At 44.7% G+C, this 19,619-nt stretch overlaps 1 protein-coding gene across 1 annotated transcript in view; it reads right to left on the minus strand.

Moving 5' to 3' along the window:
- The window catches only part of gad2 (glutamate decarboxylase 2), an 82,215-nt gene that overhangs the window by 32,507 nt on the left and 30,089 nt on the right, over positions 1 to 19,619 (minus strand). The window contains exons 3-5 of the mRNA XM_078227689.1: positions 19,031 to 19,143; positions 10,962 to 11,077; positions 6,569 to 6,648 (exon numbers count right to left, since the gene is read on the minus strand). Coding sequence (XP_078083815.1) covers positions 6,569 to 6,648; positions 10,962 to 11,077; positions 19,031 to 19,143 — 309 coding nt within the window. The remainder of the gene's footprint in view (positions 1 to 6,568; positions 6,649 to 10,961; positions 11,078 to 19,030; positions 19,144 to 19,619) is intronic.

The following is a 19,619-nucleotide window of genomic DNA, read 5'->3' on the forward strand; positions in this document are numbered from 1 at the left end:
TCATTATTAGAGGAAAATGGTGTTGGGGAAATTGATGGGATTGAAGGTCAATAAATCCCCAGGGCCTGATAATCTACCTCCCAGCGTACTTAAGGAAGTGGCCCTAGAAATAGTGGATGCATTGACAGTCATCTTCCAGGATTCTATAGACTCTGGGACAGTTCCTACAGATTGGAGGGTAGCTAATGTAACCCCACTATTTAAAATGAAGGTAGAGAGAAAATAGACAAGTCAGCCTCAGTTTAGGAAAGGGAACATGTTTGACTGTTCTATTTCAGAGGTGAATTTGAGCGCAGGACTGAGGGCATTAAGGTATGTAAGGAAATTCTTACATGCAGCTGCAGATTCAAATATAGAAAACTTATTGCCCAGAAGTTACTACCATCCCACCAGTGAGAACGTCCGGTCTTGCCGATGGCGCCACAGGTTTCGCAGCGACAAGGGGTACATTCAATGAGAAACCCTGTTGACAACAGCAGATCCAGAAGATCCCGCCACCAGCCAATGGTGGGCTGCCTCTGCTGCTGTGAAACATGCAACAGGTTGTGTGGAAATTCCTGTCCATTATCAACATATCAAAGTATGCAAGGGGTCATTCTATTGAAAATGCATTTCTCATGGAAGCCAACAAAGATATTCATGATAGCCGAGAGGGGATCCCATGATAATGCCATCTATTTGGACATACATGGTGTCATTAAAGCTGAATTTAACTGCACGAGTTTCTAAGTTCATAAATTCAATAAATACAGATTCAGAAAATGACAGCATTTCAAGATTGCCATGATATAGTGAGGCAGCAAAAGTGTTTATAACTTCCTTAAGTGGTACACTAATGAAAAAGCTTGCATGTCAATGAGCACATGGACACGGTATTACTGTCGAATGCAGGCTGCGTTTGGTCTTCACAAAGGTAAAGGAATCCATGCATGTAGAAAACTAACTTAGACTTGATTGTAACAATCATTTCGGCGATTTATGTTGTGCACAAGATAGGGCATAATGGTACATCACTCTCTGTGTCATGGGCACAGATACTTGGTCATAGTGAACCATGAGGTTAAATTCCATCATAATATACTCTAAGATAGTTTGTTACTCTTACACAAGTCGAAGGAATGTTTTTGCAATTTGCTTTCAAGCAGCACTGCGTGGTCATGCTTGAACTTGGACCTTCGGAGACAAATTTGGAGTTTTCAATAAGAACTATGTGCATTTTGTCAATATAGTGATTCTTGTTAAGGATAACTATCCCAGTCCCTTTATCAGGTTACAAACATGCACGCCTGGGTTGATTGTAAGGGCCCACAATTCCTCTACAACTGTCTACTACAAGCCTACTTTCAACCAATTTAAGACGATCAATTGGGCTCACAATATGGTCACATACACTTGCTAGAATCTACATATATTCACATGTTTACCTGTCCTCTGCAGGCAGAGGGAATATGTCCAGGCGTCATTTTGAATTGAACAGATGAGTGGAAGGAATATTTCTCTGGTGCATTCTGCATGGCAACACCTCAACCAATCAGAGTTGACTTGCCAACAATCAGCATTCTTTTCACATGCAGCTTAACTTGTTGCTTCCTTTGAAATTTGGTATTTTTGCATCTGTCCTGATGAGTGCAAGATGAAAAATCTCTACTTCTTCATCCTATAACAAATTGGGCTTTGCCTGTGCAGCTCGACATGAAGCTTTTAAATTTAACATTGCTGCAAGGTTAAATTCATCATTTTCTTTTCTTAACAATAAGCCGGCAGCCTGAAATCAAATTGGTTGCCATAGTGATTTGCAGTGATAATTAGTGAACAAATGTAGAGTCATTATGTACCATTTTAAGCCACTTTGTGATGATGACTCACTCCCTTGTGACATCTAAGTTCCACATGCAGAATCACAGTCTACCACACAGAATTTATTATCTCTTTGCTCTCTTACTCTATAATATTTGTACAGCTCTGGACCCTGTTGGCCATTGTCATGCTGCTCTACCTTGTATGCGTTGTGCTTTAGAAAAGGCACATACTGTGGAATCTGGTGCTGACACATCAAGGGTAAAAACTCTGATCAATAGCTCCAAGGGTTGCACGGTGGCACAGTGGTTAGCACCGCTGTCTCACAGCGCCAGGGACCCTGGGTTTGATTCCCTGGCTTGGGTCACTGTCTGTGTGGAGTCTGCACGTTCTCCCCGTGTCTGCGTGGGTTTCCTCCGGGTGCTCCGGTTTCCTCCCACAGTCTGAAAGACATGCTGGTTAGATGCATTGGCCATGCTAAATTCTCCCTCAGTGTTGCCGAACAGGTGCCGGAGTGTGGTGACTAGGGGATTGTCACAGTAACTTAATTGCAGTGTTAATGTAAGCCTACTGGTGACACTAATAAATAAACTTAAACTTAGATCTGAGCCAGGGGACAGAGAACCCTGCCTCTGCATCTTCCAGGCATAGATTGAGATGTGTTCCAGCAAGAAATAGCAGATGATTCCATTTCTTTTTACAAGAATCTGAAGCCGCCAGCCTTGAATAGGTTAGTTGGAGAAATGGCCCTACATTTATGGAGTTAGTAAGGTTCATCGTTACCATTTATCAAAACCAAGGAATGCAGGGGATTTATTGCTCTCATTATGAAAATCGTTCCCTGTTCATTCATGTATTTTATGTAAAATAAATCAGTTCTTGGTTTGAAACTGTTCCTCATCTTGATAGTTTGGTTTTCAGTTCACATTTTGTAAAGAAAAGAAAACAATTGTGATGTCTTGTGTGACATTTCGGGATACAGAGCAGGGATTCTCTGTAATGCCATAAGGGTTATACTATTAATGAACTAGACATTAGACACTTAAAATGCACTCCAAATCATTGGGGCCAGGAGGTCTGCTCACAGAAATAATAGGTTGTACTGAAGCAGCTTTGTCTGCAGGAAGTGTGTCCAGCTGCAGCTCCTCACAGACCGCATTGTTTGGTTGGAGCGGCAGGTGGACGCACTGCTGAGCATACAGGGGGCAGAAAGTGTGATAGGCACTAGTTACAGGGAGGTTGTCACACCACAGGTTCAGTCAGGCAGATGGGTGACTACCAGGAGAGGCAGGCAGGTAGGCCAGGAGTCTCCTGTGGCTATTCCCCTTTCAAACAGGTATACCGTTTTGGATACTGTTGGAGGGATAGCCTCTCAGGGAAAAATACCAGCAGCAGCCAGGCCTATGGCACCACAACTGGTTCTGCTGTAGAGCAGGGTCGGGCAAAGAGCAAGTGAGCAGTAGTAATAGGGGACTCACTAGTTAGGGGCACATTCAGGTGTTTCTGTGGCCGTGATCGAGACTTCAGGATGGTGTGTTGCCTCGCTGGTGCCAGGGTCAAGGACGTCCCTGAGTGGTTGCAGGACATTCTTAAGGGGGAGGGTGAGCAGCCAAAGATCATTGTACACATTGGCACCAACGACATAGGTATGAAAAGGGTTAGGCAGAAGGCTAAAGTGCAGGATCACGAGGGTTATAATTTCTGGACTACTGCCGGTGCCATGTGCTCGTGAGAGTAGGAAGATTAGGCAGATGAATGCGTGTCTTGAGAGCTGGTACAGGGGGCAGGGATTTAGATTTGTGGATCATTGGGATCTCTTCTGGGGCAGGGGTGACTTGTCCAAGAAGGACTTGGAGTGTAGTGTTCAATTCTGGTCGCCACAAGACCAGAAGGATGTGGAGGCTTTGGAGAGGGTACAGAAAAGATTTACCAGGATGTTGCCTGGTATATAGAGGGCATTTGCTTTCAGGAGAGGTTGGAGAAACTTGGTTTGTTCTCACTGGAACGACAGAGGTTGAGGGGCGACCTGATAGAAGTCTACAAGATTATGAGAGGCATGGACAGAGTGGATAGTCAAAAGCTTTTTGCCAGGATGGAAGAGTCAATTACTGGGGGGCACAGCTTAAAGGTGCGAGGGGCAAGGTTTAAAGGAGATGTACGAGGCAGATTTTTTACACAGAGGGTGGTGGGTGCCTGGAACTCGTTGCTGGGGGAGGTAGTGGAAGCGGATACGGTAGTGACTTTTGAGGGATGTCTTGACAAATACATGAATAGGATGGGAATAAAGGGATATGGTCCCCGGAAGGGTAGGGGGTTTTAGTTAAGTCGGACAGCATGGTCGGTGCAGGCTTGGAGGGCTGAAGGGCCTGTTCCTGTGCTGTAATTTTCTTTGTTCTTTGTTCCTTGATGGGTTACACCTGAACTGAAGGGGTTTAATATCTTGGTGGGGAGATTTGCTAGAGCCACTAGTTTGGCAGGGGGTGGGACCCAAAGCAGTAGGGAGACAGAAGAGAAGGTTGAGGACAGCACAGAAGTTAAAGAGAGCACATTAAGTAAGAAAGGCAGTGTCAGTAATCCTAGTACCAGACAGATCAGGCAAAAGCAGGGCAGTGAGCAAGGGAAGTCCAGATTAAACTGCATTTATTTCAATGCAAGAGGCCTATCAGGCAAGGCAGATGAACTCAGGGCATGGATGAGTACATGGGACTGGGATATTATAGCTATTACTGAAACATGGTTAAGGGATGGACAGGACTGGCAGCTCAATGTTCCAGGGTACAGATGCTATAGGAAAGATAGAACAGGAGGTAAGAGAGGAGAGGGAGTTGTGTTTTTATTAGGGAGAACATCACGGCAGTACTGAGAAGGGATCTATCCACGGGTTGCCCACTGAGTCTACATGGGTAGAACTGAGAAATAAGAGGGAGATCACTTTGACAGGATTGTTCTATAGGCCCCCAAATAGTCAGTGGGAAATTGAGGAGCAAATATGTTAGGAGCTTACAGATGGCTCCAAGAAAAATAGGGTGGTAATAGTAGGGGATTTTAACTTTCCCAACATTGACTGGGACAGCCATAGTATTAGAGGCTTGGAAGGAGAGAAATTTGTTGAGTATGTTCAGGAGGAATTTCTCATTCAGTATGTGGATGGCCCGACTAGAAAGGGGGCAAAACTTGACCTCTTGGGAAATAAGGAAGGGCAGGTGACAGAAGTGATAGTGAGGGATCACTTTGGGTGACCATAATCCCACAAACATAAGTGTAACAATGGCCAGATACTATTTTAATGATGTTGGTTGAGGGGTAAATATTGACTCGGACACCAGGAAGACCTCCCCTGCCCTTTGCTGAAATACTGCCATAGGATCTTTCACATGCATCAGGGAAAGCAAATGGGACACTGAGTTTATTCTCTTTGATAACAACCTGTGACAGGGACAGAGACCTGAATGGAAGCATTCAAACATGGAGTTCCAGGGAAGATGGTGTGAATTTGGGGGGCACATTCAAGGGCCTTTGGAGAAGAATGGGGCCATGGAAATTCTGTGGTAGTTTGCAATTGCAGGAAAGTCAGGGCTGTGTTTTTTTAAGGAGAGAGGTAACTTTGAAGTAGAGGACTGTGGAGAGAGAGAACCTGTGACCAACACCAGCTAACGTGGGAGACAGGAAGGAATGCTGGGTAGTCAGCAGTTTATTGGGAACAGCCAGCAGGAACGGTGTCTCATGGACAAGATGAGCTCAGAGAGGACATGAGGGGAGATAGGATAGAAAGAAAATGGTGTCTGTTCAGGACAGCTGCAAGGAGAGCGCTATAGGAGGTTGGCTGGTGGGAAAGAATGGCAGAGGCAGCTGATCAGATGGCCTCAATCTTGAAGTCCATGGAGGCAAGAAAGGATGGGACAGGAAGAGAGGTTTAAGAATTGCATTCCAGGAGGATCCAGGCACAGCAAGCATAGAATCCCTTCAGTGCAGAAAGAGGCCATTTGGCCCTCGGGTCTGCACCGACTCTCTGAAGAGCACCTTACCTTGGCCTACCCGTGCATGTACCATAGCTAATCCATCTAAACTACACATCTTTGAACATTAAGGAGCAATTTACATAGAAACATAGAAAAACTACAGCACAAAACAGGCCCTTCGGCCCCACAAATTGTGCCGAACATATCCCTACCTTTTAGGCCTACCTATAACCCTCCATCCTATTAAGTCCCACTTAGCATGGCTAATCCACCTAACCCGCACATCCTTGGACAGTGGGAGGAAACTGGAGCACCCAGAGGAAACCCTCGCAGACACGGGCAGAACATGCAAACATCACACAGACAGTGACCGGAGGCTGGAATTGAACCTGGGTCCTGGGTGCCGTGAGGCCGCAGTGCCCATAAGCAGTTCTAGTAGATGAGAGTGGGCCCTTTTAGTGTTTCATGTGGCCCAGGCAGATCTGGCAACAAATAACTAATCCAGTAGTCTGTCAAATTTGACCAAGCCTTGTTCCCTTGAAGTTAAGGGCGTGGAGGTGAGGGTCTTATCGGGGCAATACACAGTAATGGTTTTAGGGTTTTCGGATTTAGGGTATCAAAGGTTGAGATTGCGGCATGGCTGTGTAGATTGGTTTATGCAGAGATGTCATGATGAATGTACTGTACAGCTTTGAGCAAATACGCATGCAGATTGTGGAACAGCAGAGGCCTCTCATATGGTTGAAAGCAAAAACAGGCTCTCACTGTTTGAGGAGTGGAAAACTCTGCAGGCAATGTATAATGTAACCTACCTGACATCACACTTGATCAGAACCACTCCATCTGTCCCGATCCCCAGAGCTGCTGCTGCTTTCTTTATTGAAAAATGACTCTGTAAGCATCAACACACAGAGTAATATCAATAGGATTCTTGTTATACACATGACACCGATAAGGATAATTGTATAATTGTTCAGGGTTATTTTTATCCTTCCTGTTCTTTTCTATTGATTTGCTACTGTTGAGCTCCTTTGGCACTTTCCCAAGTGACCATTCTTTGGGTTTAACTTGAGACTATTCAACATCAGGGGGCATTGTATCCAAAATACTGGGGGCAATCCTCCCATCCCGCTGCGCTGATTTTTTACCCTGGTGGGCCAGGAAATTTAAGCATGATTCCCGCTGGGTGTACGGCCTCAAGCGAGTTTCCCAGCATTGGATTTCCAGTGCCGTCAGCTCCGTGCCAGAAATAGGTGTGGAACTGTATTAGGTATTCAAGACGTCATTTCAATACAATTTAAACATCATTAGCAGGCCCGAATTCTGCTGGGAGTACTTCACTCCAGTAGGGATTACTGTAGCTCCCCACTAACAGGAAGCTGACAGCCCAACCCTGCTGGAGTGAAGGGGCGGGGGGAGGCAATGGGCCCCCCCAGAGGGTCAGGTGCGAGGGGGGCACACCCTGGGCATTGGCACCTTGGCAGTGCCTGCCTGGGTCCTCTGGCACTGCCCATGGGGCAAAGTGCCAATGCTCAGGGGGCACCTTGGCACTGCCCATCAGGCATAGGGCAGTGCCAAGAGGCAGGGCCTAATGGGGCAGGGCCTTTGGGGGCAATCGGTGTGGGTGGGGGGTCCCACTGCTGCTCTGCACTTTGGGATCGCGAGCAGAGGGAGGGAGGCAAGCGATCAGGGTTGGCCATCAGGGTGGAGGGAGCTGGTGCAGCCTGCGGGGGTGGGGGTCGGACCTGCAAGGGATAGGTGTCGGCATTGTGGGGGGGGGGGGGGGGTGTGTGTCGGCACTGCTAGTGGGGGGGTGGTGGGGAAATCGGGAGATCAGGGCTGCGGGAGAGGAATGATCGAGGCGGGCTGGGGGCGGGGAGGGGTCGGGGCTGGGCCCGGGTATGCCTTGAGGGCCAGCGATCAGTGATCTGGCCATTGGGGAGGGGCAGAGGGCCGGCAATGCGGGGGTCGCAGGGGTTGCGGAACTCACCAGTGATCGCTGCCAGCGATCGGGAGGCTGGCAGACAGGGGCCACTGCTCATGTGCCGATCTCAGCGCTGACAGATCGACGTATGCGCAGTGGCCCGCTCAGCGTTATGCTGCCAGCCACCCGGACGGGAATAGGCCCTGCCCTCTGATTTCCAATGTAATTTACATTGGTGCAGTCAGCAGTGCACAGAGTGCGAGAGATTCCTCTCTGAACTCCCACAGAAAAAATCAACGCAAATTCGACATTTAGAATTCTTTTGGGAGAATTGCCCCCACTATCCAAGATGTGGTTTTGCATATCTTCGCACTCTTCCCTCCCCTTGGAGAAGGTGTGGAGTGTCAGAGTGTTTTGCATACTGAACAACAACTTGATGAACTACATCGTGAACGCCCCTTTCATGGCCAACAAGCCCTGAGGTGGGACCTGAACGTTGGCTTTTGTACCAACTGTTTCTCACAAAAAATAGGAGGAACCAATAGTTAAAAAAACATGCAACAAATCTCAAGATCAGTAAGGCTCACATTACTGAAGAGAATGGCAATAGTAGATTAAAATCTTTGACCGAGGTCCACATTTTCCTCTGCATGTTAAGTTTTTTAAAAATGTAGATACGAGATAGGCAGGAATAAATTGGCAATGAACTTTTTCGATGGCAAGTTTAGGAAAAATAAATAAAAAACATTAAATTAAGCACCGCAATTAGTCCTGTTTTGCAGCTGACCCTGCTATTGGATTAGAATTTTAGAAATAAGAATTGAGTAATTTGGACTGATCGGAGGCGGCACAGTGGCACAGTGGTCAGCACTGCTGCCTCACAGTGCCAGGGACCCCGGTTCGCTTCCCGGCTTGAGTCACTGCCTGTGTGGAGTCTGCACATTCTCCCCGTGTCTGTGTGGGCTTCCTCCGGGTGCTCCGGTTTCCTCCCACAGTCTGAAAGACGTGCTGGTTAGGTGCATTGGCCATGCTAAATTCTCCCTCAGTGTACCCGAACAGGTGAGTTTGGTGACTAGGAGATTTTCACAGTAACTTCATTGCAGTGATTAATGTAAGCCTACTTACGACATTAATTAAAAAACTTTAAATTGCCTGCTTCTGATTTGCTGCCATATATATTTGTCTGATTAAGCATGGTCTGGGTGCTGAATTTCCAAGGAGTTCATCTGATCGTCCACTTTTCAGAATATCCATCTAAATGCTGGAGAAATTATGTCAGAGGCTTTGTACTTCATTTCTTCAGTGTTTCCTCAAAGACAAGGTTAAAGCAAATGATTTGGAGAACCCAATTCAAATTTACCCCAGGACTTTTAATTACTTAGATATTTAGGTCTGAATTTTATTGTGCCAGGGTGGAACCAGCCCACCACAACTGCTGAGAGCTGGAGACTGAGTCTGGGGCAAAAATGGCCATACCACAACTTCTTGCTTCCTTGACTGAGAAATTACTTGGCATAACTCCGGAGACTGAAAAAGATGAGACATTTTGGCACCCTTAAGTCTCACAACATTGGGGGAGTGGGGTTGGGAGGGGCAGAGAGGTACCAGATCAGCTGCTCCCTTTCATTGGAATTTTACTGTCCCGCCCGTCACGGGAACTGGGCGAGCGGCGAACCACGGAAAAGTCTGTTGACCGGGGGTGGGATTTTACGGTTTCAGGACGAGCGAGACCGTAAAATCCCGAATTTAAATCTGAGAATGATAATTTTTCGTTAAGTAAATGTTTTAAGAGGTATGGGCCAAAGGCAGGTATATTGAGTTATCCCACAGATTAGCCATGATCTCATTAAATGGTAGAACAGGCTTGAGGGGCTGAATGGTCTACCCCTGTTCCTATGTCCCCAAGATGTATCCATAGAGTTGTAGGCACTTTCGGTATTACGAAAACCAGGGGCCCAGCCGGTGACACTGTACACACCAGTTCGATCAATACTTGGGAGTAACTGATCCACATACCACTGCTGGGACAAGTCTGCATATTGCCAGCTCACAAGTATCTGAATAAGTCAGTAATGTCCCTCGAGAGTGATGTCAAAATTTGCCATCACTGTTACTTAGCATAATTCAACTGTGAATCTGAATTGATTGTATTCTCATTAACCATGTCCCTGATCAGCTCCAAGAATTTTCATGCTTAATGAATGATGCAGCTGCCAGCACTTTTCTTCCTGAATTTCTTCATGCCTTTCCTTCTCTGACTAGTATCAGTTGGTGCTGGAACAACTGATATGGCAGTTCAAGGACCCCATGTACATTATCTCCAACCAGCAGATGCATTATGGCCTCACAGTGCGAACTAAAGACGTTTCACCCACTACAAACCTCCACTAAAGATTCACCCCTCGTGAGCCCATGAACAGCTTCCTCACTGGCGCTCTCAGCAAAGGAGTAATTTTAAAATTAATTCCGGCATTGATGAGCCAAGCTCCTGTTGAAATATCTTGTGTTGTTTTGTGTGTATCTATTTCTCTGAATATATGAATGGGCTTTTTGGTGGAAGAGGGCATAAGGTTAGTGATTTTACTGCTGTCTGATTCTTAATTGCTCATTGGGACCCTGATTGGGTTATTAAATAAATTAATTTCTTTCTATTAAAGGAAGCTAATGTATTAACTCTAATGTCGATTGGTTATTATCTTGTGATAGGGCTAAATAATAAAATTAGTTAAATTAATGACATAGAGTCATAGAGGTTTACAGCATGGAAACAGGCCCTTTGGCCCAACTTGTCCATGCTGTCCTTTTTTTTAACCACTAAGCTAGTCCCAATTGCCCGCATTATCCCTTTATACCCAGTACCCATGTAGCTGTCTAAATGCTTTTTAAAAGGCAAAATTGTACCCACCTCCACTACTACCTCTGGCAGCTTGTTCCAGACACTCACCACCCTCTGTGTGAAACAATTGCCCCTCTGGACCCTTTTGTATCTCAATGATTTAATTAAATATAGGCATTGGAAAAGTATTGTTTTAGGCTGCAGCGGGAAGATAGCTAGCTGTACTGTATAATCCAGGTGACAGTTTGCTGAGGGAACTGTTCATGCAGGCATCAATCTATTCCCTCAATAGTTATCAGCAATTGCTTAATAGAAAACAGTAACAAATGGATAGTTTTTGGATTATGGATTGTGATATGGATGGGATGGTATAAGGGCCCCCAATGTGGTATATATTATAGATATCTATTAAGACAACGAGAATATGAAACAGTAAAAGCCGTACGTGTTCCGACGTGAAGGCAATCAGTTTGGGAATAGCAGCCATTCCTTTCTCTTTAACTTCAGGAAACAGCTTGTAGCGTGCAATTAGCAAGGCGTACATATTCGATATGGCTCCACCTGAAAAAGAATATGACATACTCATCAGTTTCCATTATAAATCTGTTAGAGACTAACAATTCTTGCTGACAAACTGTCAGGATAATTCATTTACCGCATTTACAGAAAATGTCAGCAGCAGTATGACTCAGATTTGGTGCAACCCTGTTTCCACTATTTTGCTCTTTGTAATCGCCTGTCCCAAATGGCTAATGCTGCCTTGATAAAAAGGTTCACATTTCCTGGAGTTATCAAGACTATGTCTTGTCCTGTGTATTGTTGGCATCATTTTTTCACCACTTATTTTTTGGATAACAATATGAGTTATACTAGTGCTTGGATCGTTCTTTTCTTTACACCAGCTAATTTTATATGTCCACTCCTCGGGATTTTCTGCCTTATACTCAGTCTCATTCTATGCTCTGGAAACTGACAGCTCATGTTATGCCAAATGTAACTGTCAATTTTCTTCATTTTTAGCTACAAACTGATATCGATATGAAAAATAAGAATAACGGATGTTGAACGGAATAGCAACATAAAGCAACAATGTCAGGTTCTATCTCAATACCTACTCTCAGCTGTTCTCTGGAGTGTGACAGTCGATTGTCCATGCCTTTGCTTTTGAGGCCACTGCCACATTTACATTGGGCCAGCGAGCTGTAATTCATCAAACAGGAATCCCAAGGCTGCTCACCGAATCAAGGCTGGATAATATTGGACCACTCCATCTGACAGCAAGATTCGTATATGGTGGGTGGGTTGGTTCTGATCATCGTTGGGGTGGGGTTGGGGGAGCTGAGGATTTGCCAGCAGCCCAGGTTGTTTTTTATGGGGATTAGGTCATTTCTGCTCCACCAGGCCTCTCAAAAATAGATTCGAACTTACCTTTGGTGAGCTTTTTCATTCTACCATCCATGGAACTGGCTGGAACATATGTGACACATTCTCCAACTAGTTCCAACCTCAGCTCACAATTGGGGTCCTGGAACTCTCATGTCTTACTAAGAAGGGTCTACTGCCTGAAGCATGCAGATACTTTTGGAGTCCAGCTGTAGACTCCTTTTATAGCAAGTGGATGAATGCTGAGTCTATGCCCAATGCCACAAACGCCAAAACAGTTGAGGTTTTGTGAAGTTTGTTCACAATTTATGGGTTTCCAGATGTGTTGGTGTCAGATAATGGTCCACAGTTTAAGTCAGAATATAGTAAGAAGTCTCACAACACTAAAGTCCAACAGGTCATAAATCAGAAGAGTTTGAAATAGTCCTGAAGAATGGACTCAAAAACACTCTAATACACCAAATCAGCCAGCCCAAAGTAATGCTGTATAAAGAAGTGTGCAGATTTAAGATTTTATGAGGAGATATCTGTGAATCTCTGGATTCTCTTCCTTAAAAGGCAGTGGGGAAGCAGAGTCTTGAATATTTTTATGGCAGTGCATCATAGATTCTTGATTAACAAGGGGGTGAAAGGTTGTTGGGGGCAGGCAGCAATGTGGGGTTGAGGTCACGATCAGACAAGCCGTGACCAGATTGAATTATCAGGCTAAAGGGGCCGAGTGGCCTACTCTTGCTCCTAATTTGTATGTTTGTATGATTGCCAAGAAGTCTTTACAGACATATTTACTAGGTGATAAGCTAGGTAGTAATTCCCATGTTTCCCGAGGCTAGATAATTTTCTGTTTGCTTAAAGATTAACCCACAGTCTATAACAGGATACTAATGAAGGCTCTGCCTTCTCAACCTTGCCCCTCACCTGAGGTGTGGTGATCTACAGGTTAAATCGCCACCAATCAGCTCTCCCCCTCAAGGGGGAAAGCAGCCTTAGGTTATCTGGGACTATGGCGACCTTACTGTTACCGTTTTAATCACCTTATGAGTTCGGGGTACATGTTCATAGCTCCTTGAAAGTGGAGTCACAGGTGGACAGAGTGGCGAAGAAGGCATTCGGCATGCTTGGTTTCATCGGTCAGAACATTGAATACAGGAGTTGGGACGTCTTGTTGAAGTTGTACAAGACATTGGTAAGGCCACACTTGGAATACTGTGTGCAATTCTGGTCACCCTATTATAGAAAGGATATTATTAAACTAGAAAGAGTGCAGAAAAGATTTACTATGATGCTATCAGGACTTGATGGATTGAGTTATAAGGAGAGGCTGAATAGACTGGAACTTTTTCCTCTGGAGCGTAGGAGGCTGATGGGTGACCTTACAGAGGTCTATAAAATAATGAGGGGCATAGACAAGGTAGATAGTCAATATCTTTTCCCAAAGGTAGGGGAGTCTAAAACTAGAGGGCATAGGTTTAAGGTGAGAGGGGAGAGATACAAAAGTGTCCAGATGGGCAATTTTTTCACACAGAGGGTGGTGAGTGTCTGGAACAAGCTGCCAGAGGTAGTAGTAGAGGCGGGTACAATTTTATCTTTTAAAAAGCATTTGGATAGTTACATGGGTACGATGGGTATAGAGGGATATGGGCCAAATGTGGGCAATTGGGATTAGTTTAGGGGTTTAAAAAAAAAGGGCGGCATGGACAAGTTGGGCCGAAGAGCCTGTTTCCATGTTGTAAACCTCTATGACTCTAGGGTTTAAACATGCTCAGAGGACATTTGTTTGCTTAAGCCTAATGTCAGTAAGAGAAGAGCAAGACAAAGTGAAGATGAGTCATGATACACAAGGCTTGAAATTTATTGAAACTTAGGGAGTTCAGTGCTGCGCAGAAGGTCAAAGAAGAAAAACGCTGTGGTGATAAGGTGAAGTATGGATTGGAGCTTTTGTAAAGAGACCCTTACGTACTTAATGAAGATAGGAGAGAAACTTTGTCAGTGTCATATAGATCATTTGCTTGAAGAGGAAATCTGACAAAGAGAGAGCATGAGAAGACTTGTGCTTCAAATTTCTCCTACGATCCTGAACGAAAGTCAGAAAGCAACTGAAAGCCGCCAAAAACCTGGGGGTGGGATTTTCCGTGGAACCCGCTGCATGTTTTGTGGTGGCGAAGGCAGCATGCCATTGGCCAGCGGTAGGACAAACCGGTCCCGCCATTGTAAACGGGGTTTCCTGTTGAATGCAGCACTCGCCGCCTGGAAACCTGCGGTGGGGGTGTGGCATTGGCAGAACAGGCCCTTCCTGCCAGCATGAACAGCCAGAAAGTTCTGGCCTAGACATTTGCCGGTATTGCAGAATCCCCCAACTGGGAAAAGTTCAGGTTTTTGAGAGAGCAGAATCAAACTAATGGAAAAGGAAAGAGATGCCCAGGCACAAAAAGAAAGAAGCTAGATAGGTTAATTGACAGCATTTAGGAAGGAAGAAGGACATGAAATCATCTTTATGTTAATTTTTTTCAAATAAACGTATTTCTTAAAAGCGGTGTTAAGGGGATGTATTTTACAGGCAGATTACTCTGGTAATTTTGGTCTTATATACATTTTAGGGGTGTTGACACTTCTATTAAAACAAGTATGTCATCTAGCCTGTCAAATTTCAGATATTACTGATGTTGATTAGTCTGAGACATTTCATCCATGTACCATTTCACATTTTAATGTAGAAGTTATTTTTCTTCAGGTGGGGAGGGAGTGTTTTATATTCAAGATCTGAGCATTTTGTTATATTATCCTTTCTATTGGGGAGGTTGAAATAAAATTAGTTCAATAATGACTGCCTGCATTTGAGCATGTTTTAGTCTTAGTACAATACAGCAAAAAAAAAGTTTTTAAAGGACAGGCATTCATTGATAACTTCCCAATTTCTAAAAAAAACCTCATTTTTTGCTACAGGGCAAATTCATTCATCAGCCCTGTTAGAATTTCACGAGCTGACAATGCAGCACTTCAAACCTCTTAAACCTGTGTAAATAAACATTGTGCAATTGACAGCAGAAATCAGAGAGTCAAATCTGTCAATCAAGCAATGTTTTCTCTGCAGCTCAGGTGTTTGTGTATCTTATGAATGTGTGGGCTCTTGGTCATGAATACATAATGAGGCTTGGCTGAGATTCCAGACGTCCATTAGGCTGTTGTCCAGGTGGGCTGGACACAACACAAAGGACTATATAAGAGAGCCGACTTGCCATAAGCTTAATTCACCCAGTCATTGAAGCCACACCATCCTCCTACCCAAAAAACATCCCCTACAACTGATTCCACAACTGTGCCTGCAACATCCCCCCCCCCCCCCTCCCCCCTCCCCCCACTTGCCCCTGCTTCGATAGGCCAAGTGCCTTCCCTGCGACTACTGGGCAGTTGCCGTGGGATTGCAAACAGCTGGCTGCTGGATGCTTGATCAGAGGTGGCACCTGCTCCTAGTGCTGCCGTTGGCACCTGCTGCCTTCTTATAAAATGAAGCCAATGTAAATAGTCTTCTCACTCTCCTTGACCTGATTTCAGATGGATCAGTCTAAAAAAAACACTCAGTGTTATTTATAATTGGCAATAGCAGTGCCAGTACCTTTAGGGTACAGATTGCAATTATGAAGATTCCTCTGAACTGAATTACAGGCAGCTAGAATAAAACTAAAAAAAATTCCTTCTAAAAATTAACTAACCACTTGTTGCACTGCCACTTTTGTCATCTCCTCAACCCAAAAGAGCCCTGCCATTGTCTCATCAACCGGATGTGATGAGTAAGTGATTTGGGTCCTAGATAAGTCTGACTGGCCAATAGGAAATATGCTTCGTAGGAGATACGCTAAAGATAACATTTGAGGCAAGGTCCTTAAATATCTTTCAGGGCAGAAGTAGATCGATTCTTGATAAGCAAGGAGGTGAAAGGTTATTGGGGGTAGGCAGGATTGTAAAGTTGAGGTTAAAATCAGATAAGCATGATTTTATTGAATGGGGCGGCATGGAGGCACAGTGGTTAGCACTACTGCCTCACAGCGCCAGGGACCTGGATTTGATTCCAGCCTTGGGTAACTGTCTGTTTGCATGTTCTCCCCATGTCTGCATGGGTTTCCCCCACAGTCCAAAGATGTGCAGCTTAAGTGGATTGGCCACGCTAAAGTGCCCCTTGATGTCTCAAGGTGTGTAGGTTAGGGGAATTAATGGGGTAAATATGTGGGGTCATGGGGATAGATGGAGAGGTGGGCCTGCGTAAAATGCTCTGTTGGAGAGTTGGTTTTGACTCGATGGACCAAATGGCCTCCTTCTGCACTGTGAGAATTCTATGAAAATGACAGAGCAGGCTCAAGCGGCCTACTACTCCTAATTTGTATGTGCATATGTTCCTAGGTCATAAGAAAGGTATTTACTCATGCAAAATCCACTCATTATATAGAATTTTTAAATTTAGTTTATGGGACATGGGCAACCCTGGCTGGCCAGCATTTATTGCCCATCCCTAGTTGCCCATGGAGGACAGTTGAGAGTGTCTCTGGAGTCACATGTAGGCCAGATCAGGGAAGGGCAGCAGATTTCCTTCCCTAAAGGACATTAATAAACCAGTTTTTAACTACAATTGACTATGGCTTCATGGTCATCATTAGACTTTCAATTCCAGATTTTTATTGAAATCAAATTTCACTATCTGCCATGGTGGGATTTGATCCTGGAGCATTACCCTGGGTCTCTGGATTATTAGTGCAGCGACGATAGCACTACACCACTGCCACCCCCATGGGGAGGTACAGGTTATAATCAGGTTCAATGATACAGAAGAGAGACAGCCTCTCATGGCACCCCTTCCCAACAAGATGGCACAGTCTGCTTTCATCAAGTGGTCAATCTACCAGTTGGACTGAAAACATGTTCCTGGGGTGTTTGAATGACTTGTGATTTGGCTTCAAATTACTCTCAACAACATAGAATCCAACAGTGCAACAGTGAAAGTAACTGGAGCACGTGTAAAAGTTTCTTCAATAAAATGGTTAAGCGTCATTGAACCTGACTACATAAAATTTTCTGTAGAATTGTTTAGCGATTTTAGTGAGTAATTTGCTGGTTTCTGCATTTTGATGGGACAATTGGGAATATTTATATTAGTCAGTAAAATTAAAACTTGAAGTGATGAAAGCAGCAATAATGCGCATGCAGCATGTTTAAGAAAATGACATTGTGGAAGCTTTTTTCTTTCTCACTGAGCAAGTTCTGACGCCACAGAAAGTTTTCAATGATCTTGAAAATATAGTTGAGGGGCAGAATCCTGCCATATTTTTTCAAGTGTCAGGAACAGAGTGAAAACCGGCATGTAGCTTTCCAGCTGCACAGACCAGTTTTCTCTCCGGATCTCGAACCTCTGAAGAAAATGAGTGAGCGAGGTTTTCTGCTGTCACTCTCGTGGCATGGGGCCTAATAGTTTCAGCAAAATATGCTCCACAGAGATCAGGGTGTCATTTTTACAATGAAACAGCCCCCGCGGAGGAAAAACGTGCTCCCCTCCGCACAATCTTTAGGGGCTCACCCCCAGATCACCGTGGAGTTATTGCCTGCTCCCCCCGTGCCTGCAGGTTTCCGCCCCACTGATCGCTCCCCCACCCCCCACTACACATAACTGGAACCCCCTGCCACAAGGGGGCTTCAATGAGGGCCAGCCCCTTGCACTACACCCGGCACTGCCACTGGCAGTGTCAATCTGTGCCATGGGGCACTGTCAGGGCTTGTTCCTCTCCCCCCAGGTGCTACACTTACCTTTGCCGCCCGGGGGATCCCTCAACTGAATATAGCTTTTAGAAAGCTGTTGCAAATCTCACCAACATGACATTAAAATGAGGTTCTCTCCCTTTGTGGGCCGTGAACCTTGTGACGACATCGGCGAGGATTGGGGAAAATAGAGAAAAGCAATCTTTTAGTAGAGAATCGCGTTTCCCGATTCTCTCTGGATTTTCTGCCAGTGGTGCTGTTCTTTGACAGCAGATGTGGGCTAAAAATCACCCCTAAGTCTCAGTAAGAATAATTTTTTACATTACCCAACCAAACATTGTTTTAATATACCAGACGTACTGGGCCGGATCTTCCAACCTCGCCCGCAATGGGATTCTCCCGTCCCGCTGCACTGAACGGAGTCTTGGCTGTGCACCAAATTCTTCCTTTTCGCTGGCAGCAGTGGTGGGATGTGAACAGCCAGAGAATTCGGACTAGTGACTTTGGGTAATGCTGCATTTTGGGCATAAAACTATCCCCATGCAGAACAGGTGCTCCTGTTCTCTGGTCTTTTGTGTGGGGCCATGGCTAATGTTAATGAGTTAATGTAACTCCATTGAAGTGGATGTAATTTAAGGGGAGACGGTTTTGTATTGTCACTGGACTAATAATCTAGAGACCCAGGGTAATGCTTTGGGTTAGAGCCCCATCATGGCAGACGGTGAAATTTAAATTCAATAAAAACTTGGAATTAAAGGCCTAATGATGACCATTGTCAAGTGTTGTATAAGCCAATGTGCTTTAGGAAGGAAATCTGCCATCCTTATCTGGTCTGGCTTACATGTGACTCCAGATGCACAGTTGATGCTTACTTGCCCTCTGAAATGGTCCAGCAAACCACACAGTTCAGGGGAATTCAGGGATGGGCAGTAAGTGCTGGCCTTGCCAGTGACGCCCAAATCCCATGAATAAGAAAATTGGAAACAGCACAAATCATTAAATTTCCAATGGCTCTAATGCCAATAAAGTTACAAGGAAATTCTTGGACTGAATATTTTGTTGTTTAGAAATGTTTTGCCAAATTTTGCGGATGGTGGAGGTCCGCAATAAATCAATAGATCATTCGATCAGGCAATATCTGTGGGGGGAAAAACAGAATTAATGTTTCAAGTCCAATACGTCTCTTCAGAATTCTGACTCGAAACTTTTTAATCTTGATTTCTACCTATTTTATTGTGTGCTGTGGTTTGAAAGGTACTGGTTGTATAAAAGCAAAACCCTTTTTCTCTTTTTAACATGGTGACTAGTGGCACATGATTTCTTGGATGTCATTCTTAATTCAACTTCACCAAAGAACTCAGAATCCCAGAGAAACCTTTAAGGATCGTATACCAGGTGAGAATATTCCATCTCCACATCCTCCTGGCCAGCCAATCATTTCTCTCATTTTCTTCAGGGTGATGTATTCCAGCAGGACAAACACTGGTGCGATCTCATATGTAAACCTGAAGGTAATTCAGAATATATAAAATATTAGCATGGAACACATCAATTCCTAGTCAATAAATAAAGACAGTTTAAAAGCAATAATTAATGCCAATTTCCTTTACCAAAGTACAAAGGCACTTTACAGAAAGTGGGCTGGATGAAGGGAATATACCAGACACTGAGTGGGCAGCAGAGATGATTAAGAAGTAACAACTGAAGATATGGTCAAAGAAATGGTTCTTGAGGATGCTTTCAAAGGTGGTGAGAGAAATACACAAGGAATGAGGACGTGTCCAGAGTGGGAGGTTCTAACGGCTGAAGTCAATGGTTCTCTAATGGCTCTGTCTCCAATAATGGAGTGGGGAGGAGGACATAGAATCATAGAATCCCTACAATACCAAAGGAGGCCATCGAGTCTGTACTGACCACAATCCTCCCCCCCCAGACCTTATTCCCGTAACCCTCATTTACCCTGCTAATCCCCCGACACTAG

The sequence above is a fragment of the Mustelus asterias genome, chromosome 2 (genome assembly GCF_964213995.1).
Source record: "Mustelus asterias chromosome 2, sMusAst1.hap1.1, whole genome shotgun sequence".
Classification (NCBI taxonomy): Eukaryota; Metazoa; Chordata; class Chondrichthyes; order Carcharhiniformes; family Triakidae; genus Mustelus; species Mustelus asterias.